This window comes from Peromyscus maniculatus, chromosome 4, assembly GCF_049852395.1.
Source record: "Peromyscus maniculatus bairdii isolate BWxNUB_F1_BW_parent chromosome 4, HU_Pman_BW_mat_3.1, whole genome shotgun sequence".
Lineage (NCBI taxonomy): Eukaryota > Metazoa > Chordata > Mammalia > Rodentia > Cricetidae > Peromyscus > Peromyscus maniculatus.
Window position 1 is genome coordinate 150,709,004 of NC_134855.1, and position 25,437 is coordinate 150,734,440.

The 25,437-nt window shown below is 43.4% G+C and overlaps 1 protein-coding gene across 1 annotated transcript in view; it reads left to right on the forward strand.

Annotated features, from left to right (window-relative positions):
- The first annotated feature begins 6,786 nt into the window (after positions 1–6,786).
- Dok5 (docking protein 5) overlaps positions 6,787–25,437 on the forward strand; it is a 150,089-nt gene continuing 131,438 nt past the window's right edge. Inside the window, exon 1 of the mRNA XM_006984002.4 lies at positions 6,787–7,119. Within this exon, the coding sequence (XP_006984064.1) occupies positions 7,054–7,119 (66 nt within the window). The 5' untranslated portion in view covers positions 6,787–7,053. The remainder of the gene's footprint in view (positions 7,120–25,437) is intronic.

The window sequence follows — 25,437 nt, forward strand, 5'->3', positions numbered from 1 at the left end:
GCCAACCCCACAAAGCTGTGATCTGGTCTCCACTCATATATCATGATATGCATGCTGTGCTCTGGTCTGGTCTCCACACATATATCATGGTATGCATGTGTGCTCTGGTCTCCACACATATATCATGGTATCTAGGCTGTCCTCTGGTCTCCACTCATATATCATCATATGCATGCTGTGCTCTGGTCTCCACATATATATCATGGGCTTACAGAATGCATTTCCCATCCTGTCCTCTCTGAGACAAAGGCTCCTACCCTGCTGGCTGGGTATGTGGAATGTGGAAGGAAGGTAGCCCAAAGCTATGGGTACCATCATGAGACCTCAGAGGAGGACTTGTGAGGGGTGGGGCATGCAGAAAAAGTGGAACCAAAATCAAAGAAGGAGAAAAAGAAGGAGAAGAAGAAGGAGAAGAAGAAGAAGAAGAAGAAGAAGAAGAAGAAGAAGAAGAAGAAGAAGAAGAAGAAGAAGAAGAAGAAGAAGAAGAAATTCTGTTGATCTGGCAGATACCACTCAGCTAGGCTCACAGGGATATGCGATGCTACTGGAATGAAATCAAGCTGTTGCCATAGACCCCCAAATGCAATAGCTTATGTTATACAAAAATTTATTTCTCAGGTAACAAGCCTGGATGGGCAAGTTGTCCTGGGCAGTTCACAGGTGTGGTCCCATGAGGTCAACCAGCAACCAGGCTCATGGGTCACTCTGACTCCTCAGGCCATGTGTTCCATCCATGAGTCTAGTCTCTGATCCCAGGACAGGGGAGGAAGGCATGGAGAGAAAGCAGCCTTGTGGTGAATTCGGCCATGATGTTGCAAACATCTTTCTCTTGTGTCCTGTAGGCAGTGTGTCCCACATGGCCACCGGGACTCGGGGAAACAGAAGGTGTAGTGCCTCTGGCAGCTCCTCATCACTGTGGCAAATATCTGAGGGTAGGTTTGCTGTGTCGGGTGGTTCCAGAGATCTGGGTTCTGACTTCATTGTCTATGGAATGTAATGATACAAAGAACACCATAGCTGAAGGGCAGGCCCAAGTGTCTCACTTCAGGCATCAGAGTAAGAGAGGGAGGAAAGAAAGGCTCCAGGACATGTTATCAGCCACCTCTAGTGAACCCACTTTCTCCAAGCAGGCCCAGCATCCAAAAGTTTCTAGCACTTTCTACTAGTGCCAATAATAATGAATTACAAAACCATCATTGATTAACCAGAGCCCTCATGATCCAGTTGCCTCTCAGTGACTGATCAACTGTCTGAAGACTTCAGCTCCAGTGCAAGAGAGAGCCTCTTGGGAACCATCTCAATAGCTTATCACCATGTATCCATCAGTGTCACATCTCAGGTCTCCATCAGTGCTAATACAACATGCACGGGTAAGGAGTGGGTCTGCCAGTTATTTCTAAGACACCATGTCATTTCTGTCCTGTATAAAGCACCCAACACTGAGGAATACTGTCACTTGCCACTAAAGGAGTCCCACTTGGAGACACCATAGTTTTGTGGCTAGAACAGTGCTCCTCAACCTTCCTAATGCTGCGACCCTTTAATATAGTTCCTCATGTTGTGGTGACTTCAAATCATAAAATTATTTTCATTGTTACTTCATAACTGTAATTTTGCTACTGTTAAGAATCGTAGTGCAAATATCTGATATGCATGATGATAGGGAGACCCCTGCCAAAGTGTCATTTGACCCCCGGGGTGGAGAACTACTGGACTAGAAGTTTCATAGTTCATAACTTGATTCAGTAACCCAGATGGCTCAAGAAAATTCCAAGTAGGTTTCTAGAACTTTCCAAAATGAGAATCTAGTAGAGAGCAAAAGGAGTAAGTGAGGCTGGAGAAAGATCTAGACCTAGAACCACCTCATGGATTCTAGTGCTACCAACCAGCCTCATGTCTTGTGTCGGTCACTGGAGAACATTTTGGTTAGAATCATGGAGCCCATTCCCAAGATCTGGCAGTAGGGGGTGCAAGTGAAGTTCTAGGGCACAAAATTTAAGGAGACTCTAAATGTAAGAGCTGTGTAAGTAATGAACTGCCACTGGCAAGACCCCGAAAATGCATACTTCCTTAAATCACATAGGTCACTTCTGCTAACTGTAGCAACATACTGCCCATAATAGCAAAGTATTTACTAAAAAGGAAGGAGCAGGTGTTCCAAAGAGAATCCAGACAGCAGTACTTTTCTCTGACTCCCACATGGACATCTTGTTGATAAGATACAGAAACTACCATCCACTAAAATAGAAACTTCTCACTGCATCATTGCAGAGCTAGACATTAACACCGGGTCAGTTGGTTCACTGGGTCAGGACAGATACAAGTAGCAGGGACATATATGCAACTCTTGCCCTGCCTTTGTTATTATTAGCAGCATGTGTCAATGTTAGGTGTTTTCCTCAGTTGCCCTCCACCTTATTTCTTGATAATTTCTTGATGTATTTATTTTAATTTATGTGTATTAAATTAAATTTGTGAGCCTGCATGAGTCTATGTGCACCACATGCATCAGGAACCTGCAGAGGTCAGAAGAGGGGGTCAGATGCCCTGAACCTAGAGCTACAGGCAGATGTGAGCTGTCTTATGGGTGTGGGGAGCTGAACCCCAATCCTCTGTAGAACAGTAAGTGCTCTTAACAACTGAGTCATTTCTAGCCCTCCACCTCATGTTTTTTGGACAGGGTCTCTCACTGATTTTTAGATTTCTCTGATTGGCTAGGCTGGCTGGTTATGGAGTCCCAGGTCTGCTAGTCTCTACCCACCCTCCCAGCACAAACACCAGCACCTCTATCCACCCCCTGCTTTTAGGGGTACCTGAACTTGGGCTTTCGTGCCCAATGAGGCATCTCCCCAGCCTCTAGTCTTCTCATTGTTGAGCTCATTTGAAGAAACCCAGAGGCTTCTGGACTCTTCCTGAACAAACGATAGGCTCCCCTAAGTTCAACACTTTCACCAAATGCTACTGAGCACCGAGGCTGAGGCTGTGTGGCACTTGTCCAGTACCTTTACCAAAAATAACTTGAGCTTCCACCCACCCCCTGTTGCTCACAGAGGAGTGTCACAGAAGCACACGCAGCCTTTTCTCTGGAAGGTGAGACAGCTCCAATGAAAGCCACTTGGCTGTCACCAGGGAGGAGTTTGCTCTGCACCAGGTCACCGCTCCACCAGCCTTCACTCAATAAAGACTGATGACTTGGAAGTGACACCTGATCAGGCAGAAGAAAAGGTGGAACAGATCTGCTCTCCAGGTACTCTGCTCCATCCATGCCTTCCTATGGCCAACAAGAGTGATCATGGTGCCTCACAACCTTCCATAACTCCAGTTCCAGGGGCTCTGACACCCTCTTCTGACCTCTCTGGGCACCAGGCATACACTTAGGGCACACACATACATGCAGGCAAAACACTCATACACATAGATGAAATCTTAAAAAAATCTTCAATTATAAAGCAAAAAACAAGTGTGGGTGCTCTGTGTGTGTGTGAAGTGCATGCTGTAGGATGGATCACTTACAAGTGTCTTCCACCTGCATGTGTGTGCACATACTGATAAACCAACGTTGTCAACAATCAATTAAATCTATAGGGATAGCGATACCTAGGAAATCAGTATAGGCTATGCAGGGACCAATTGGTAGCCTTCAGAGACTTTGGAAGCATGGAAGACTTCTTGCTGAAGTTGGTTTTCAAGCTAAGGTAGGAAAGATGAGATTCTTCTGTGGAATGCATCAGGGGAAACATGGTCCAATCAGAGATGTTTTAGTTAAGGCAGTGTGCTTCAAAAGGCTGAGATGGCGATGGGGGTGAGGATGGAGCTCAGTTGGTGGAATGCTCACTACCTAGCATGCACAAAGCTCTGAGCTCCATTTCTAGCCCTGCATAAACCAAGAGTGGTGATGCACACCTATTATCCCAGCACTCAGAGGAGGGAGGATCAGAAGTTCATGTTTATCCTTGTCTACAAGAGCAAGCATGAGGCTATCCTGAGATACATGAGACCCTGCCACAAGACAGCCAAACAACAAATAAAATGAGTTTTTTTTTTTTTTAAACTGAGAACTAGAAAAGAGCCAGACAAGTTTAAAGCTTCAGTCAAGGGGATGCTTCCTAAATGTAAGCCAATTAACTCTGACCAGTCAGCTGAAACCAAATGCTATGTCTGGAGAAAACACCAATCATCTAAGGAAGAGGATGTAGAATTAGAGAGATGGCTCAGCAGGTTTAGTACAAGGACCTGAGTTCAATGCCTCAGACCTATGTAGGGAAAGGTGTGGTGGCACAGGCTTGTAATACTGCTGCAAAGTGGGGCTGGGCAGCTCTCTGGGGCTCACTGGTTCATGAAAGACTGTCTCAAAGACAAACCCAACCGCATTTACAACGTGTGAGGTCTCTGACCTCCACATGCATCTGCATCCACATGAGGGAGCGTACATGCATGTACTTGCCCATACACACACACACACACACACACACACACACACACACACACACACACACACACACACACAGGCAGTATACAAAAGAGCTTACCTGCCCTGGGAGCAGAGGGCAGACACACTCAATTGGAAAACGAAAAGGAATCCAAGGAAGGGAACACATTTGTATGTTATAAAAACGAGTCTTAAGTGTTGAAACTGAATCAACAGTTTAAAACAATATTAAACAATATTTTTGGTATATTGTAGAATTATCTAGAGGGAACAGAATTCCCATGTGATACTGTATCTGGCAGTGTCTAGCTGTGCATGACAAGTACTGAGCAAGTCCATAAGCACTACTAGATTCTATATTTCTATGGGTCTCTCTCTCCGTCACCACTGGACATTACTTAACTTATAGAAGAGTTAGGGTCTGCCCTGTGAGTGACATACCACAGCCTATTTTTCGTGTGTGTGTGTGTGCGCATGCGTGTGTGATATTAGCTTGGTTTTTTGAACCAACCAACCAAACAAAACTATATACTGCATTCGATCTTGCAATTAAAAAATCACTTGTTTCTTCTGATCTCTTCTGGCATTTTCTAGTCTGATTTGATCTTCCTGTCTTCCATACCTGTTTTTTTCATCTGTGATTTCTGTTATTGTGAGCCACTCACTTCAAGCTTCTTATGCATTGATTTATTCTCTGTCCTGTGACACTGTAATTGGTCTACAAGTGAAGTATTGGACAGATGTCATTCATAAGCACCTCTGTTTCATAGTTACTATGGCCAGTATTGCCTAATAGTGCCAGCTCTTCTAGGCAGCCCTTCAAATGAGTTCACCATTTGCTCCTCTTTGGGTGAAGGATTGACAGTTAAAACATCATTTTTTCATGGAATGGAAACACAGAGACAGAGCAGATGGTTTACAATATAGTGAAGAGTGTTCCCCATCAGGACACCTGCTTTCTGGCTCTAACAATTTAGTCTCCATTCTATGACACATTCTTGGGTGATTTCTCTCCTTTGACTGACTAATACCCATCAAACCAGGATGACTAAAATGAGATTTCCCACAGAGAAAGGAAGTCATTCCTATGTCATCTTAGAGATGAGAGGATTTTGATGTCATCAGGCCTAACAACCCATGAAATAGATGACTCTTTCTCTGTGACTCTCACTGAAGGTCACCCAGCTCATTAGCTTGACTGGGATCACCTCTGTTGATCAAGAATGGTCTAGCTTTTCAGTAAAGGAAGAGAAAGACCTACCTTGGAGATCAAGAAGCAACTTTATGCTTATGACATTGGCCCTACATCGGCCCTATGTAACACTAATCCCTTTGTCCCTGCAGTCCTGGCCTTTGTGGTGGCCAGTTGTGGGATGGTGGGCAAGTCCACATGGCCTGGTTCTTCTCAGCTTCAGGTTCTGCTAAATGTAGGTGCTAAAACCAGGATCACTCTTCCATCAGCGAAACAAAGCAGGGATATCTCAAGAGAATATCAGCACTGATCAACTTAACTTTGCAAGTTTGCTTAAGGAAGGTCATGGAATCAGGAGCTGGTGGACTCAAATTCTTCTCATCCCTGTCCATCTTAGTGTTCTAGGCCTCCACAATGTTTACCAGGGGCAGCTATATTTTCAGGTTATGGAGGTCTATGTGAGAGCTTGGTAATTACACAAAGAAGTCATACCTTAATGGGTTCAGGGGAGCTGAACTGAGCAAATGGATACAAAGGTCAGGGCAGTATCTGGTACAAGCTAGCCACCTTAGCAAAGCCCTAAGATGTATTGGTCTCCTACACAGGGCCGAGATTTGAGGACAGAACCGTGACCAGGACAAGAATCAGCTCCTAGGAAACTTACAGTCCTAATGGGAAACAAACTCAAACAAGAGATGGGGGCAATTGATACAAGCCTCGGGCTGGACAGTAGTGAGTCCTCACGGAAGGGCTGCACACAGCCTTGGAGATGGCTCTCTCTAGGTCACCGGTAAACCACACAGCTCAGTCTCCCTGGATGCAGACACACTCTTAATTAGCTCTTCTAGGGAAAAGATGGGGCTGAAGGGACAGGTTAGGGCACACACAGATGATGAAGAGTCCGAAGTCTGTTCTCTAAAAGACAGGCAGAAACCCGGAGCTTCGCCCCTCCTGATGGCTGTATCTAGCTGGGAGGGCGGAGCGTACAACTGGGGAGAGGGGGTGGGATCAGGGCAGCTGGGGGCCAGGTGAGCGGAGGCCGGGGGTGGGGCCCCGGGCGCTCCTCCTTCTGGGCCATCTCTGCCTCTTCCTTCCTCTCTCTTCTTCCTCCTCCTCCTTTCTGGTCCTCCCCCTCCTCCTTGGAGCGGCTCCTCCTCCTGGCAGGCTGCCGCCCAGTCAGCTGACGCCGTGCTCCAGTCTCGCCTCCCCGCCACTCTCCCCCAAAGTGGCTGCTGGGCGCCGGCGGCCGCCCACTTTCAGGCTTTGGGGAGACAGGGAAAGAGATGTGCGCCTTCTGACGCCCGGTCTCACTGCATCGCCTTGTCAACTTTCACTCCCTCACTCTCTGTCCTGACCCTCCCCACATCCCTCCTCGAAGCCACTCAGGGTGCTGTGCAGGCTCTGTGGGCAGCAGGGTTGCTGTCTGTCTGGGATGGCTTCCAATTTTAATGACATAGTGAAGCAGGGGTACGTGAGGATCCGGAGCAGACGCCTAGGGGTACGTATTCATCCTTCCCGTGCTCCTTGCTTGCGACTTCAGGGTCTGTGTCTGCAGCCAGCATCCCGGCGCTGGGGACTTGTCTTGTGCGGTGGCTCTCGCAGCCAACATCCCAGGCTACTGCGACTGCGGCGGGCGCTAGCGCCAGCGTCTGGGTATGTCATGGAGCTATCTTTATCTCTCGGATGGCTTGACTTTCTAACGGTGGCCACCGGAGCCGGTTGACTTGGAATAAATATTTCCCGGTAGCCATGGGTGCTGTAGCTGGAAAGCCCGGCATGGTGCTGAGCCTACCGGATGTCCCCGGCCCGCGTCCCACTCGCGCCAACTTAACTTTTCCAGGGGGTGGATATAGGCCAGGACAGAGGGCAGATGCCCAGAGGGGGATCAAGGTCAGTGACTATTTGGTCCCAGGGACTCCATTTGCAAAGGTGGAGAGAGCTGGCCTTGAATAGGGCCAACTCCCTAGTAGAAACACAGAGCTAAATCCCCACTCTTGAGCCTGGGCAGTGGGTTCTGTTTTTTAGAATCCACCTTCTGAGTCCCATTGGATGATCATCTCGTGTGGAGCATGGTACAGGTGTAGAGACCCTGGAATAGGAGAAGGAAGGAAGGAACGAAGGAAGAAAAGAAGGAAAAAAGAGAGGGAAAGAAAGGAAGGAAAGAAAGGAAAGAGAAGGAAAGGAAGAAGGAAAGAGAAAGGAAGGAAGGAAGAAAGGAAGAATGAAAGAAAGAAAGAAGGAAGGAAAGAAAGGAAGAAGGAAAAAAAGAAGGAAGGAAGGAAGGAAGGAAGGAAGGAAGGAAGGAAGGAAGGAAGGAAGAAAGGAAAGAATTCTGGTGCCCCCCTGTTTAAGACTCCCTTCCTTTTCTCTTCTTGGGGGCACTTGAGGAGAAAACCATCCTGCCTTTGAGTTTTAAGTGATGGTACAAGGAAGGTACTGGAGTGTGTGTGTGTGTGTGTGTGTGTGTGTGTGTGTGTGTGTGTGTGCATTTTGCAGGTTACCTCATTTCTTTTTGCCATGTGTCAAATACTGTGGCTGTTTTGTTGGTTTTGTTTGCCAGAGGCTGGGGGCGAGGCAGGGTTGGGGAGTAAGTTTACTTAGCAATGGAAGCTGGTGTTAGTGAGAGTGGCAATGGCCCAGCCTCGTGAGTGATCCACTGAGTATCTGTCTCCACAAATATGTGCCATCCATTACCATTCTTTTATTTGGTCTCTGGACTTTAAAAAAAAAAAGTGCCTTTAATTTGATTGAGAATAAAAGAAATTTCTCAGTAGTAAATCTCACTAGAGAGGATTGTCTGCTGGCGAGAAACATCCTGGATTGTTATAAAACTCTGGTTCCCTTAGCCTATTTCTTTCTTTGCTTTTTTTCTGCCTTGCTGGTTACTCTGTTTGAACAGTAAAGTTCTCATGTCTGTGACTGTCATAAATGAAGCATTAAGGAGAATGGTAACAGAACTAACCGACCTTACTGGATTTGCTACAGTCTCATTGATTCTCCCTGGGGTCTTCAACCCAGTGACTTCCAAGGGAAGGGGAAGAAATCCCAAGAGCATCACACTTTCTTTATCTGGTGGGTGGCTGAGCATTACAGTTTTAAAGAGAGCGTTAGAAAGCCACATTCTAATCTTGCATTTACTCTATCATGTCAATGGAAGGGGTTGGGACTAGACATTCATTCCATGCTAGAGAGCATTCCAACAGGAAGAAGACATGCATTATTAATGCACAGAATATGAATTATTCATGAGGATCAGAGTTGACGCCAAATCCTGACAAGGGTGATTTATAGGAAAAACTGGTTAACATCACTTTCGAGTCTTTTTTCTATATTACTATAATTGACACAATATAGTCTTGTGTGCATGCGAACAAATTTTGGATGGCTATTAGAGGCAAGAAGAGAGGGAACAGAATCTAGTTAGCATTTGTTTTATATTTACAGTATTTTGGGTAGTCCAGTGTCTTAAGATGTAACCATTTTGTTTGTGTTTACTCAAATGTACACAAGAATATTCATTGCATTATGGTCATCATTCATGGATAGAAAAGTCAGACTAAGATTGTGTAAAATAGGCCTTTTTTTGGTCAACCTTGGTTCTACCAGTAGACCAGCCTTCTAAAATAATCATGTGCTATAATTTGTAAATACAGCAGATTACATTGTCATCAGGACTGAGTGCCAAATAACATTTTGGTGGAAAGACCCTTGCAAAGGTGGAGGCTTCTTGTAGGAAGTAACAATAAACACCCGGTATCCAAAGTCAAGCATGTTCATAGTGTTAAGCCAGGCTGTAGAGAGCCTGGATCAGTACTTAATGTGTATATTCTGGCCACTGTGTGAGTCCCAGAGAACTAGCCAGCAGGCAGAGAGTATATGTTGGCACCTCCAGTGGCCATACAGAGCGAAGGATGACCTTGCAATTGGTAACTAATATGACAATGGCTTTATTGATGGAATCCAGACAAGAATCTGTGGAGAAGAGCCATGTCTGGGAGTGTTTATAATTAAACAAGTAAACTGCATTTCATGGTAAGCAGCTGTTGTGTCAAAGAATGTCCCCAGGTTTGGTAAAAGATAAGATAATAAGATAGGAATGAATTCTGCTTGTTTGACTTATTAGGTCTATGACCTTTGACCTTTCCTGGCTTCAATTTTCTGATCTATACAGTGCATGTTATTTAAAGATGTTCTTGTGAACATCAAATAAGATAATATCTGTGCACATGCAGACAAAGTGCATAGTATTGATTCTTATTTCAGTATTGTCTTTAATGTAATCAGAGATGAGTTAAGGCTGGCAGATGCATTGAAGGATTGTTGATTTCCTTACCTTTCCATCTGAACATGTCCAAAGGCATATTTTATCATTATTGCTATTTAAGTTTTAAATATACTTTAATGAATACATCAAGACATGAAAGTATCCATATTTCTGGGATCATGTTACACTTTGATACATTTGTGGTTTAAATGTTTAAATCAGGGTAAAATCTTTATCCTCATTCAGTGAAATTTTTTTTTGTGGCAGAATTTATTTAGCTATAGATCTCTCTTTCCTATGGATGATGTTTTTATAAAAGATATGCATATAAATATATATGTAATATAGTTTATAATGTAAATAAGACAAGAAGCTATAACTAGGCAATTTGTCAATGGACAGAAGCAAGCTAGGGACACTTCTATGAGGAGTCACAGATGGGGCAGCTTCAATTAAAGTCCTAAACATTGTCTTAAGCAATCAAAGTAGGTGTTAGCTACTCTTTGCTTTAGATATCAGAAAGCCAAATGAAATTCAATTCCTTTAATTGAGAAGTCTCTGTGTCTTCACGTCTGCCCTCTCTAGAGTTATACATACTGGCTCTTCCAGGTCTCAGGCTGTGCCCTGGGCACAATATTTGCTCAGGAATGTGGATATTTCTATTTGGGGAGTTGATGGGGAGGATGGGAATTATAGCTATCTATAATTACCTAATTCTCAAAAGACACTGGAGATTTCTTAGATGAGTGGAATAGGCGGTGTCTGCATCATTAACTCACTAAGCGTGTTCTTCAGACGGATTCCATCCAGATCTTCATTGAGTTTGTTTATTTGCAATGAAAAGAATTTTCTATCCATAATTATCCTGGCTGATCTACAATGCAATTCTCAGAGCTTAAACTTAGAGCTTTTTTCCTTATCTACATGCAGTTCCTCAATGACCTAGTGTTTATATAATCTTTCTTTGCTTATATCTAACAGCTTATCGGCACAGACTACTTGAGCTCCACTCTGGCCCATTTTCTGTCTGCTTACATCTACAACTGAAAGCCTAGGAGCTCTTAAGCGAAATACATGTGCAGCCGTGGTTGCCTTACACGTACTTGCTTCTTCTGATATTATCTTCATCTTAGCCATTAGGCAGCATTTCAGTTGCTCTGGCAAAGCTAACCCTAAGCCAGAAACCAAGGAAATCGGACACCATATCTCCCCTTCCCTTGTCTTACAGCAGTACAGCCTACCCATCAAGAGACCTTGTGAGCTCAGTCTGAGATCCATCTAGAATCTATGTCTTATCATCTAATCATCTGTAGGCACCACTCTAGTTGAAGCTCCATTCTTTCTTCCTTGTAGTACTGGAGTAACTGCCTAGTGTGTCCCCCAGTCTCCATCTTCATTCCTCCCTTACTCTACACCATGTCCCCTGCATCGAGTCCTCCACTGGCCAGCCTGCTTGCTCTCACTCCTCCCATGCCTCCCGCTGCTTTCCAGATGTTCCCTCCTCTCCTGTGCTCAGCTCCCACTTTCACCCTTCGCCTGGAGACCTTTCCAAACATTCTTGTTTTTTTGTCATCCCTGCTTCTGGATCCTAGATCTTTGTTTCCCATATCTTACTTCCTTGCACATTTTAGTCTGTATACTTACTTGTTTATTACTTGTATCCCCCCACTAGGGAACATGGAAATGTCCATGCGATTTCTCTCTCCTCTCACTACAGCTGTGCCCAGAGTAAACACACAAAGAAAACTTTTAGAGTGAGTGGATGGGAGAAGGTTCCTACCACTATTGCCTCTGATATAAGGGTGCATTAAAAAATCCCAGCATGATGATGAAGACTTGGTATGAGCTTTAAAATATTTACCAGCCTGATTATTCTGTAAGAACAGAGAGACTCTTGATATCCACCTAATACATGATCATCATAAGGGGCTCAACACAATGCTTAGCACAGAGAAAACCCAGTTAATATTTATTACTGCTCTGGTCTCATTCCTACAATTACTGCTGGGAGAGATGGCGGTACTTGGCTCCTTATTATTTTTCTAGCCTTTACCGCACTAACTCTTGTCTTCAAAGCAATCGCTGTTTAGGTAGAAGAACACACTTAATGTCCAAGGGATAGTTTATGTACAAGCACAAATACCACTGGCCACTGATGCTAACTAGGGTAGAAGAACATTTGCCTTTATAAGATTTTCCATGTTATTTGCATAAATGTCCATAAGGCCTCCAAAGGAAACACACATCTCCTTGAAATGCCATTTTGAATGAACCTGCTGGGCCAGGAGATTTTCCTCTTAATTTGGATGTCTTGAAAAGCAGATAGGGAATGGGCAGATTTCAGTGAGACATATTTTCTCACCCCTTCATTTCCCTGTTTCATTTGGCCAACTATTGCAGAAAATATTTCATATTTCATTTAAGTTTTTTAGATTTTGATTCATTTGTTACGGTGCCCATATATATTTGATGCTTTCTAGCACTGTGACCAAATCATGGACAGAAGCAGCTCAGGGGATGAAAATTTATTTTGGCTCATGGCTCAGAGGCTACAGTCCACTGTGGCAATGGAGGCATGGCGGCTGGGGTGAAGCCCCTTGTAGTAGCAGGAACTCAAAAGAGGCCGCTCCTGGAAACAAGAAACTCAGTCAGGAAGTGGAGCTGGGCTACAGCCTTCAGAGGCCACCCTTAGTGGACTAATGCCAGTTGGCAGAATAGCCCCAAATGTTTCACAGTCTCCCCAAACAATACTCCAAGCTGAGGCATATGTTCTTACAGATGAGCCTGTGGGGGATGTTTCACATTTAAACTATAATACTGGAAAAATAAGTATCATCACTTGAAAAGCATATAAATAAATGATTGCCACCTTATGATTTTCTGATATGTACTGAGGCACCCTCCCATGCAAATGCAACTTCCAGTAAGATCTGTAAAACAGTTTGCACTCTTTACAGGACTGAGGGGCTTTGGGTGAAGTTTGCCAGTACTGAAATGAATGTTCAGGTAGACCCTCTGTATGCAGTGTGGTGAAAATCCTTCAGTGTCCTGGCTCTGTCTAACTCCATCTAACTCAGCTTTACTGACACGATTTCCATATCAAGAATAGATTTCCAGCGGACATCTCAGTCCTCATGGAAGATATGATTAATTGTGCATGTATTCAGCTTTTAATTATCATCACCCAAATTGATTTAGCAATGAATGGCCAATTTAATGGCTGTGTATGAAGACATAAATGAAGTTACTGATACAGTGATATTCAGACATCTGCCAGCATGTTTTTAAAATTATATCCATTAGGTGACTAGCAGTATTTATTTATTTATTTATTTTTTTGGTGAGGAATAATTTACCTTTGGTGCTTTAAGAATTTGTTTCCCATGTGAAATACATCTGTGGTCATTATTATCTGTCAAATGTCCACTGAGTGCTCACCAGTATTGTGGCTCCCTGCAAACTATCTCAAACTGGACAGCCCAGTCATTGTCCTCTGCAAACTGACTGTCTGACTTAAAAGCTTGTGCTATTAACTGGTTGTTTAGACATTCACAGTGTTCAAAGGTCAACAGTAGTGAATGATCAAGTCAACTATGGGTGGGAATGATAGCCGAAGATAGTCTCCTTTCCCAAAGATAGCCAGAGATAACCCCATTTTTCCACATTTGTGGAATGTAGGAGGCTGTGCTCAAGTTTCCTCTTACTCTAGAATTTTGGCTATAGTTGGATGAAGATCAAACCTTTGGAGAGTCTGAGCTAGGAAAAGATGAGGTTTGCTGTTCTCCTCCGCCCCCATTCCTGTGGGATTCAAAATGAAGTTGTGAATTTTGAAATGCCATGAGATGTGTGTGAATGCAGGAATTAAAATAGCACCTTTCTAACATGCGGCCGGGTGGTGTTTGGGTAAGGATTTGGAAGCTGATTTAGGGAGCATTTGTGGGCCCTCCTACTTTACTAGAGTTCTAAGCCTGTGAGTCTGTATGTGTTGTGCTCTGGCATGGAGTTCCAGCCAGCCTTAGGAGATAAGATTTGGCAGACTTCTTTGTGGTGATGTGTCACACCTGGGAACCTTCCTGCCCTAGGCTGATCCCAGACCCTGTCCAAAAGAATCATGAGCTCATTTGTTTTCAGTGGAAACTTTTATTTTTAGATAATTGTAGGCTCACATGAAGTTGTAAAGAATCAAGGTAGAGGCCTAGGGAAATGACGCATTTAGTAAAGGGCCTTGCTTGCAAGAGTGAGGACCTGAATTTGAATCCCCAGAACATACATGAAAAAGCTGAGCACAGTGCCTCATACCTGTAACCCCAGTGCCGTGAGATGAGAGGTCGAGGTAGGAGGAGTCCTGGACGTTTGCAATGGGATGAAGTTCCAGGCACATGGCAGAGTCCTTCATAGCTGCCCTTCACTTCCCCACGGTACCAAACTCTTGATATCACCAACTTGTTATCTAGTTCTATAATTCTGTCACTTCCAGAATGAAACCTTATGGAGTCTTTGGGGAGGGGCCTGGTTTTACTCATGGTCATTGTCTGCGGAGTCATTCAGTTTTCTTGGGATGCTGCCAGATGCTGGATGGCACTCCATGGTATTGATGGGTCAAAGGTCCTTTGGACCTTTCACTTGTTGAAGAACATCGTCCAGATTGGGCTGTCAGAGAGAGGGCCGATGAGACATTTGTGTGCAGGGTTTTGTGTGAATGCAAGTTTTCAGAACTGTGTTGATATACTCATGAGTACCATTGCCAGGCTGGGTGGTAGTTGTAGATTTAGTTGTTTGAAAGTTTATTAGAGAGGGTTTTTAGAGCAGAATGAAATAGAATTTGTGTATATGTGTTTAAACATAAACATGTTTAATATAATAAATATAGTGTGTGTGTGTGTGTGTGTGTGTGTGTGTGTGTGTGTGTGGAGTCATTAAAATGGCTTACTTCTTAGGGGGTACTATTCCAACAAGGAAATGTCTGTGTGCTGAGGACAGAGAAAACCTAGTAGATTGCTCAGTTCACAATGCCAGCTGGCTCAGCAAGCCTAGACCTAGCTTGGAGGTCTGGAGGTCCCTGGAGAATACTGGTTGGAAGGCCAGAGAGGTAGGACTCTATGGCAGTAGGAGATAGCAGCAGTAGCTAAAGTCCCATGTGTTGAGGAAGAATAATGCAGGCATCCAGGCAAGATGCCTTTTCCTTGACTGTCCAGTTAGAAGGTGCTGGCTTCCTTGAGCCAATTAGATCTCTCTGGAAAGGAACACACACACACACACACACACACACACACACACACACACACACACACACACACAGAGGTGTGGTTCCTAGGCGATTCTAATTCCTCTTGAGTTGACAAGCATCAAGCAGTCTTGCTATTTTTATATTCATACCAGTAGTGTGTGAGTGACCCATTTCTCTGCATACCCTCCAGGAGTTGATGCTGCCTTTAGTTTAACTCTGGCCATCCTTGCAGGTGTGCAAAGGCATTGTCTTTGACTTTCATGTGCATTTCATTTTCATAAAGAAAATGCTTGCGTTGTCTTTGCACCATTGGGTTTTGAAAGTTCTTCATATAGTCTAGATACAAATGTCTTTTCAGTTATGTGGTTTGCAGATAGGTTCTCACCATAATGTCCCCTCACATCATCATAACCTTGTATTTCTATTCTTAAAAATTTGTATGTGTTTGTGTGTGTTTGTGTGTGTGTGTGTGTATGACAGAGAGAGAGAGGGAAAGAGAGGGAAGGAGAGGGAGAGGGAGAGGGAGAAGGAGAGGGAGAGGGAGAGGGAGAGGGAGAGGGAGAGGGAGAGGGAGAGGGAGAGGGAGAGGGAGAGGGAGAGGGAGAGGGAGAGAGAGAGAGAGAGAGAGAGAGAGAGAGAATGAGAATGGAGGTCAGAGACAACTTGAAGGGGTCAGTTCTCTCCTTCCAGGATAGATCTCAGGTCATGACAGAAATGACGGAAGGTACCTTCACACAGTGAGTCATCATCTGGCCAGCCCATAGCATGGTCTTTCCTAGGACAAGTGTTCCATTTCAGTGAAACATAGGGCAAGGTTCACTTTTGTGTATGGATGTCCAGTTGCTCTAGGACCATCTGCTGAAATTGCTATTTTCTCCATGGGGTACATACTTGGGTCCATCCCTGAGTTGTCTGTTTTCTCTATTGTTCTACAAACCTGCAAACCTGCAGTGGGACGTCTATGCATGTCTGAGAGGCAGGCATACAGTTTGGTATAGCACTTTTGACAAAAAATAGTTAGCTACTTTAGTTTCTTATCTTTCTGTATCAATTTTAAAATTACATCTACCAGTAGAAGGCTTACTTGGAACAGTGCATTTTTCTTATCATCTTCATAACTGGGTGCTAGCCTTTCACTCTGATTTTTACTTTGAATCTCAATTTGGCCACTTACAGACTCTGAAACAAATTACCTAATTTCTCTTCTTTTAAGCTTCTTCAGGTACAAAAATAAGTGTAGTAATATACTTCTCAACAAAGAACTGTCCCTCTATTTTACTTCTGGCTCATAGTAGGTACTCAATGAATGCTCGTTGACTGTTATGTATCTGCTTACTTGTTTGTTCACTTATTTGTATGATGTGATGGGTGTTTTGCCTATATGGATATCTGTGTACCATGTGTGCAAAATAGCACAGAAATCTTGGGATTTTTTTCCTAAAATAGTGATGACTTGTGTCTAATCCGAAATGAGGGCTGATAATTCTTAGTTTATCATTTATTTTGAATTTATAAAATCACCTTATATTACAAAGAGGGAGAGATGGATTTGGAGAAATAAAAACAAAAAAGTACAAAAATAAGAAGGAAGGGGGGAGAGAAAGAGGGGTGGACTTTATTCTTTTTTGTTGTTTTTTCAAGACAAGGTTTCTCTGTGTAGCCTTGTGCTTTTCCTGGAGCTCACCCTGTAGACCAGGCTGGCCTCGAACTCACAAAGATCTGCCTGCCTCTGCCTCCCGAGTGCTTTCTTCTTTTTTACAGGAAAGAATGAATGACTTTTACATGGCTCTGTTATGTTTAACTAGCTAATACTTTACATGTACCTGGTAAAGAAATGGGTGGTACAAATTCAAGAAGGGGAGTCTCCCCAGTCCTCACCCCCACCCCTATAGATCGGCCTCACCTCCCAGGACAGCCAGATTCTTGTAAATTTATACAGAGATTTTTGTTCATAGGCAAACATAAAGATTTATTCCTATTATTTGTTCTACACACAGACTATGTTCCTATCACTGTTATATATTATTTCCCCTTTCACTTTACTTGTATTGGAGCACTTTTCAAAAAGTTATGGGTCTAAATATTTATTTATTTGGCTATGCTACCATTTCTGTGTGTGTGTGTGTGTGTGTGTGTGTGTGTGTGTGTGTGTGTGTGTGTGTATGCACATGCACAGGTCCCATGCTATGGCACACCTGTGACAGTCAAGAGGACAACTTTGTGCCTTCATTTGTTTCATTCTGCTTCACATGGGCAGTGGGGTTTGAACTCAGTTCTTAAAATTGCGCTGCAAGCACTTTTACACACTGAGCCATTTTGTCAGCCCCTTCTGCCATACCTTATTGGAGAAATTATTTTGGCTACTCCACGTAGTTAAAAGGATATTTATTCAATGGCATAACTCACAAATTAAGTAATGGGTAGGTCGCAGGGTCTGGGGAAGGTGTAAAGCAGTCCAGAGGTGTTCTCCTGAGCTCTGCGCAGTCCACCTTCACCGTTCAGCATCCCGGCACCGAGAGAGCGCTGGCCCATCCAGCTCTCTGGTCCCCAGGCGCCTCCCCTTGCCCCGCCTCGTAGGCATGACAGTTGCCAGAGTCTCAATGGGGGTTGGAACTTCCAGATCCAAGCTGGAATGGCTACCCACTACAATACCTTCTTTAATTAGTCCACTAACAATAGAAATCTTGAGCTACTTTCTATTTTTCCCCTTTAAACCACACAGGGTGACATGTTTGGGCACGCTGAGATGAATTGTTAATAGGAAGCTGCAGTTACGAGTTGAACCATTCTTTGGTTCAGTTCCTCACTCTGGAAGTCTATTCTGATTCTGCCAAATTGATACTTTAAATTAAACCAAACCCTTTCCCATCTTTGCTTAAAACTCTAAGTAAACCCTTTGCACATGTAATCAAGACAGTGTGTGATGAGACCCCATGACCTCACCTGCCACGTGTCACCATGCACTCCCTAACACCAATGGGGAAGAACCTTGTTGTGTGCCCACAGAGAGCCTACTCTCTTCCTCACTTCCCTTCATTTTCCTTTGACTACAAACCTCTCCTTCCCTCCATCTTTTGTTCCTGTAACTCCTCATCCTGGTCATCCCAGTTGGTATGCCACTTGTTTCTCAGGGTGCTTCTGACACCATCCCACACTTAAATGGGGGTGGCCACTCACCACATGTAGATAGTTAAATAACTCAGGTTAACGTTTTTTTTTCTTTTCCTTGTTTTTTAGAAGTTGGGGTGATTACTGAACTATTGAGATTGCTCATTGCTATAGAGAACCCAGGTTAAGTTCCTAGCATCCACATTGAGTGGCTCACAACTACCTGTGCCTCTAATTTCTAGTTATCCAACATCTTCTGTCCTCTTCAGGCATCTGCGTGCATGTGATGCACACAAAACTCACATAGGCACACACATACACACACACACACGCACACGCACACGCACACGCACACGCACACACACACACACACACACAATCAACCACTCATTCAATTACTCAATCCATCAATCTCCTTTTTAAAAAGTATTAAAAAAAATCCTGCGGTACATTAACCACTTGAAGTTATAAATAGCCACAGAGACTCATTACTGGCAACCATACCAACAACATGATATGAAATATTTCCATTGCTGTTGGACAGTGCTGTCCTGTATCATTTCTGTATCACATTGATGGATGGCCTAACTGATATGTTTTGATGATTTTAGCTTCACTAGGCTGTGAGCTCCACAGGGGCTCCGTGGGCTTTTTTCTAACTTCTTTAGTCCCATGTGGTCATTCAGCAGCACTGGACATTGAAATTTGCCCCTTAGTGTCCAGCAGACCTTCACAGAAGGACCAACCACTGCATAATTTTACCCACGTTCTTCTCACTATTCCAGTCAGAAAAGACTAGTTCTTTCACCATTATCACTTGGAATTATTTAAGCTTTCCATGAGGCTGGCATCTATTGCCTAACCGTGCAAGGATGGACTTTGACTATCCCTGACCTACAGGGTGTGTGTCACAGTGTATCTCCTGGATGCACCCTCCATTCACGACAATTCCAGTCAGGAGCAACTCTCTGAATGGGCAAATTTATGGGTGGAGTACAGACTCTTTGGAGACCTCAGTGGAGAGTGTTTGACAACTGACCCCTGCACCCGACTCCTTCCAGGGCACCTCTGTTGAGAGTGCTTGCTCCCCAGTGTGTGTCTTGCATGTCATTCTGCTTTGCAAGATCAATCCACAAGAGGCTGGTGAGTAACCAAGATGCTGCAGGTCTGGCTCACACTTCTGCACAGGCCTTGGGAGCACTCCCGAGCTCCAGGACTGAGTTGAAGGTCTGTGCTTTCACCCCTGTATTTGACATAGTGTTTTTACAACTGAAGTGGTTCTGTCACTCTGGAAGTCCCTTGGCTATTCAGTCCTTCTGATCTCTGTCAAAAGGATGCAGAGGAGAATGGGGTAGAGGATGCGGGAAGTTTTTTGTAGGGGAGAGTGGAGCACTCTAGAGGGGTGAGAGTAGACAGTGATCAGGTAGACTATTGTGCCAACTTTCATCTTCAGGAGGATTTCTAACCTTTTTAAAGTCTCCAGACAGCTTTCCTTCAGGTACATTTTCCTGCCCAGATGATTGGAAGTCTCATTTGATTGACTTTTATGAGAGGTAGGTGATGGTATCTCCTTAGTCTCACCAGAAAGTCTCCAGCCAGATTGTAATGGCTTTGTAAGGAGTTCAGAGCCTCACATCTGTACTGTGTCCCATTCTTTTGACTGACCACAGTCTTGCAGTCAGGTTTTATCTTCCCATGTTACTGATCATAGAGAAGAATTCATTTCCAATGGCCTCCGAACCTGCTATTAGAAAATTAGAAAATTACAGTTCTGTAATTTTCATAAGATAGAAATTAAAGGGCTTATTTTATTTACTGTGTTATTAAAACATACCAATCTCTTTACTAGCTTTATCTTTATTAAAATGATTAATTACATTTGTGTGTGTGTGTGTGTGTGTGTGTGTGTGTGTGTGTGTGTGTGTGTACATATGTATGTCATGGGATGCCTGTGACATCAAAGGACAACCTCCGAGAGATGGTTCTCTCTTTCTACAATGTGGATTCCAGGGATCAAACTTGGGTCAGCAGGTTCCCAAGCAAACACCTTCACCCATGGAGTCACATGACTGTCTTGCTGAGAGCCTGAGAGCAAGAAGATGGTGTTGACCCTGGATTTAATTCCATTTCCTCCTGACAGGGTGTTTGACCATCCAGTATCCCAGTCACTGAGACAAGAGAATTTAAATTGTTTTTCCTCTTCATAACTGTGGGGTGCTTTCAGGATGGAACTCTTGTATATCAGTAGACAGATGGATTTACAGAGGTATGCTAACCAGAATATGTTTTGTTATAGATTAAAGCCTTAGATGGTAGTATCTCCTGGGCTACTGGGTTACCTTTTAGGGGAGATTGGCTATTTTGTGCATAGCCTAAAGGAATTCTTTTAGCATATGGAAATACATTTCTCAAGTTAAACTCATTTTATCAAGAGAGTCACACACAGGATCAAGTGTGTGAGAGGGAGATTGGATATCTTGTTGACCTTTAATATTGAAGCTTAATTTTCAGAGATTTTTAGATGAAGTTTTAATAATATGAAATGAAAAAAAATTGGTTTATTACTCCAATATTAACTCAACAAATGGGTCAGTTTCCTGTGTGTTAAGGTCACATGTTTCCGAGAATCTGTAATTTTGATTTTAGATAAGTGCCAGGCATATGAATTCAAAAATAATGGTTCTCATTTTATCTACTTCAAGGTTCAAGCTGAGAAGTATGCTGCCTAGGATTGGAACACGGACAGAGACTGTGGAGCTGTTTAAGGGTTTCTTGCTACTCTTTCACACACATGCTATGAAGACTGTACTAGGTTTCAGAATTATATGGTAAAAAATGCCAGGAGTTCAAGTTTTGAAGTCAAGGAAAAGTACAAATCAGTTGCAGAAATGGACACAGTTCATAGAGATTTGATGTGAATTGCTCCAGAAGCTGGGGCTGCTCCTCCCTGACTTCTGTAAAGCACCACAGTGGTTCTCAGGAACATTATATCATCATCATCATCATCATCATCATCATCATCATCACCATCATCAATTTGTGTGTGCATTGTGCATGTGTATCCATGTATGTGTGTGTGAAGGAGGCATGCTTGCACAGTGTGGGACATGTGTGAAGGTCAGACATTAATATTGGGTCTTTCTCTATTGCTCTCCTTTATGTTTTTAGAGACAAACCTAGAGTTCACCATTTTTTGGCCAATGAGCCCCAGGGATCTACTTGAATTTATCTCTCAAACCCTGTGGCCAGAGGAGTATGTCACCATTCCCTACTTTTTGCTGGGGACCCGAACTTATGTCCCCACGTTTGTGAGGAAAACATTTTACCCACAGAGCCATCTCCTCAGCTCCAGGACCCATGTCTGTCAGTCTTTCAGTCTGACAGCCTGGCCTAAGGACATAGACCTCTGTGACTTGGCAGACAGCTCCTTGTGATTTTGTAGTTGTTTCTTGACTTCCCTTCAACTAGAGAGGAGAAATGGTGGGATGTTCTGAAAACTGAACCAAAGACTCAACGCAGAGCATTTTGTAGCCTGTAGGTGGTTCTGAGAAGCAGATTTTTCAGCTCAATGTCCTCGGTGACTACTCACCTGGATTCCTGAGCCAAATGTACATCAGGAACTGAATGAACCTTGAGTGAACAATGGGGGAAACCATAAACCAAAGGCCTCATGTCTGCCCTAGGCTAAAATTGTTGTTGATTTATGATCTCAATTCAGATAGGCTTTGCATTTGAAAAACATGCAAGTACTTCAGATTTGAATCTCTGTTTCTATCTTCTTGTAAAATACTCATAGAAGCAATGTTGGAGGATGATGCTGGTTTGGTCTGTTAGGGCAGATGGAATAAAACACTAGGAACTGGGTGGTAAACAGAAAAGGAAGTCACTTCTCGCAGTTCTCTGCTGGATGTTTTGGTGTCTGGTTCAGTCTCTGCTTCCAGGATGGTACCTGGAGGCTGCATCTCTGGAGGGGAGGAGTGCTGTGTCCACACGTGATGGAAGGTGGAAGGGCAAAAATGTGACAAAAGCTGTCTTAGTTTCCTTTTGTTTTTCAGGTGTGTGTGTGTGTGTGCGTGTGCATGCGTGCGTGCGTGCATGCGTGCGTGCGTGCGTGCGTGCGTGCGTGCGTGCGTGTGTGTGTGTGTGTGTGTGTGTGTGTGTGCAATTGCTCATGGAGTCCAGAAGAGGGCATCAGATCCCGTGAAGCTGGAGTTATAAGCAGTTGTGAACTGCCTGACTCGGGTACTAGGAACTGAACTCCATTCTTCTGCAAATGCAGCCTGTACTCCTAACCACTGTATTCTCTCTTGATTCATTATCAGTACATTTGCTTTTCCAGTTCACACTCACTCCTGTGCAGTGCCTTAAAAATAAATATTATGACCATAGATTGAGACATGAGAATTTTTAGTAGACCTGTTTTTTCAAAAATACATAAAAAATCTGTGGTTTAGTTCTTTTTTTGGTGTGTGTGATAAGGGCATATATTCATATCTTGTGTTGTTCTAAAAGACTACCTCCAATAATGTCACTGATCTTTTCTTTATGTATCTATTGGGACCTTGGACAAGGACCGGGCATGATCATCCATATGTAAACTCTGCCATTTGTTACTCTCTTTGTATGTTTTCCTTAGCAGGAAAGGTGACTAGGCACCATAGCATAATTACTCAGTCTAAAACATTTTCATATCTTGATGACTGAGACAAACTTTGTCATTTTATGTTTAGTGGCATTGTTAATGTTGTTTTAATTAAGAGCACTGGTAGCTTGGGGTTTCAGTGACATCTCTGTCAATATCATAAATTAGAATGCTGAACCGTTTCTCTGCATACTGCATTCATCAAGGGAGCAATGGCAGGCTCAGGTTACATGGGAAGGAAAGCTAGGGCTTGGATTCATGTGCTCTCATAGACAAATGTCACAGCCCAAGAGTATGCATGCATTTTCCATGTTAAAAATTATATAAACCTATTACACTAATACAAAATTGTTATTTTAGTACATCTCCTTTCTCCTAAATGTTAAAAACGTATTATTATCACAAGTAGCACATATATAAAACACGACTGGCAGCCATATCTGCTTGAAAACACACAGCCCATCTTCCATAGCACTGGGCTCTGCATCCATGGAATCAGTCAGCCATGAACCCAAGATGCTTATTTGAAATTGCACCTGTGCTGGAAGGGTACAGATGTTTTTTCATGTTGTTACTTCTTAAACAATCTGAGATAACAACTATTTACACAGCATTTGCATTTTTCTAAGTGCTATACATCATCTGGGGGAGATCTGAGGTACCCAGGGGGATGTTCACAGGTCAATACAAGTTTCTACATCATTGTTTTCTCAGGACATGAGCATCCACACAGATCTTGGTATCTGTACAGAGTCTTAGCACCCATCTGTTGTGGATACTGAGGGGTAGCTGTGCTGTGTTCTATTATGAACATTTCCAAAGATGATCGAATGATCTTTCAGATTGTGTTTATGATGTCTATGTTGACTTGATAATTAAAACATTTAAATTGTCCCTCATGAGAAAGAACACCTAAGGTTCATCATAGACCATGTTTTGTACTGTTGATTTGGGATGGTGTGATTGTCAGGCTAGAGAGTTTGGGTATCTTCTGTCCTTGGTATATGCTCTGTTAATTTCCCTCAGGGTCATAGCCATCTAAACTCCTGCTCATGCTATCTGAAGGGATAAATATTAAGGTTTAAGATGAGAGTTCTGGGGGCTAAGGAGACAGCTCAGTCATTAAATTGCTTATAGAGTGAGTATGAGAGCCAGAGTTTGGATCCCAAGAACCCACATAAATACTGGGTAGGTGTGGAGGCCTGCCTGTAAATCCAGTCTCACGAAGTGGAGACTGGGGATCTCCAGAGCAATCTGGCTAATGAGACTAGCCATATCATCAAGGCCTGTGTTGGACTGGGAGACTCTGCCTCAGTGAATAAGGTGAAAAGCCCTGAGTTGGGTTGAGAGACCCTGGGTTGGGTGGCAAACCCTGGGTTGGGTGAGAGACCCTGCCTACTGCCTCAGTGATTAAGGTGAATAAGGTGAAGGACTGATCACAGTTGACTCTTGATTATTAACCTTAAGCCCCACACAGACATGTTCACACATACATATGTACACATACACAAACATGCATCCACAAATGAGCACATGTCCTGCACCCCCACACATACACACACATGAAAAGAGGAAAGGAATGAAAAAGAAAAGCATGGAATACAATAGGGAATCATAAGAAATACATAAAATCTAAAAGTCATGAGTGAAGTGAGGAAGCTTCTCCTGCAAACTAGGTCCAGTGAAATGGGCAGATGAAGGGGGAAGTATTTCTTCCCAAAATGTGGCTGTTAGCTGACTGCTTTTTAAATCCATTCTCTGCCACCCAAGAGAAAGGCCACAAAGTTAAGAGAGAAACCTCTCAGACCAGTGAATTCACCTGAATTGGAGTTCACTTTGGGGAGATGTGTGTCTCTTTTGGAGGCATTATTGATGTTTATGTGAAATTCTGCAGAACTTATAAAGACAAACATTGTCGTCATCCCTAACATCAGTGGCCAGCAATATTAATACATAAATGACTTCCTGGTTGCAAGTGTGTTTTCACAACCTGATGGAGAAGCTGACATTTGCAGTGTCAGGTTCCCTGGCCAAGTGATAACACTAAGTCATCCTTATAATCCTCTTGTGAGTTTTAGACTTTAGCATGAAGTATGCATGTGCATGCTCACACAGAGTTTTATGACATCTGTGACTTAGAGCCTCTGTAAATTTTTTTCATTCATTTAGGAATTTCAATATAACCAGAGAAAAATTAAGAGCACACTTTGCAAGGGTGAGCAGTGCCATCTTTGGCACACTGATAATCCACCTTAAATGATTCCTGTGAATGCTCAGACTTCATTTATTCCAGAACTGGGAAGAAGACGTATGGTATTGATTTATGAATTTCAAGTAAATTCCAGTTCCTGAATGAAAGCCATGAATGCAATTTGCTCATTAAGCTTGTAGATGACAGGGGCATCGGATGTGGCTTTGTGGCTCATACCCTGCTGATCACACTGTGTGTGTGCACTGAAATCTGGGAAAGCTCATTGACAGAGCATGCCCCTGGTCTCTACCTAGTGGGCAGGCATCTCTGGCTCTCTGTGGGATATTCCTGACACTGTCAGAGACCACAGTAACCACAGAGATC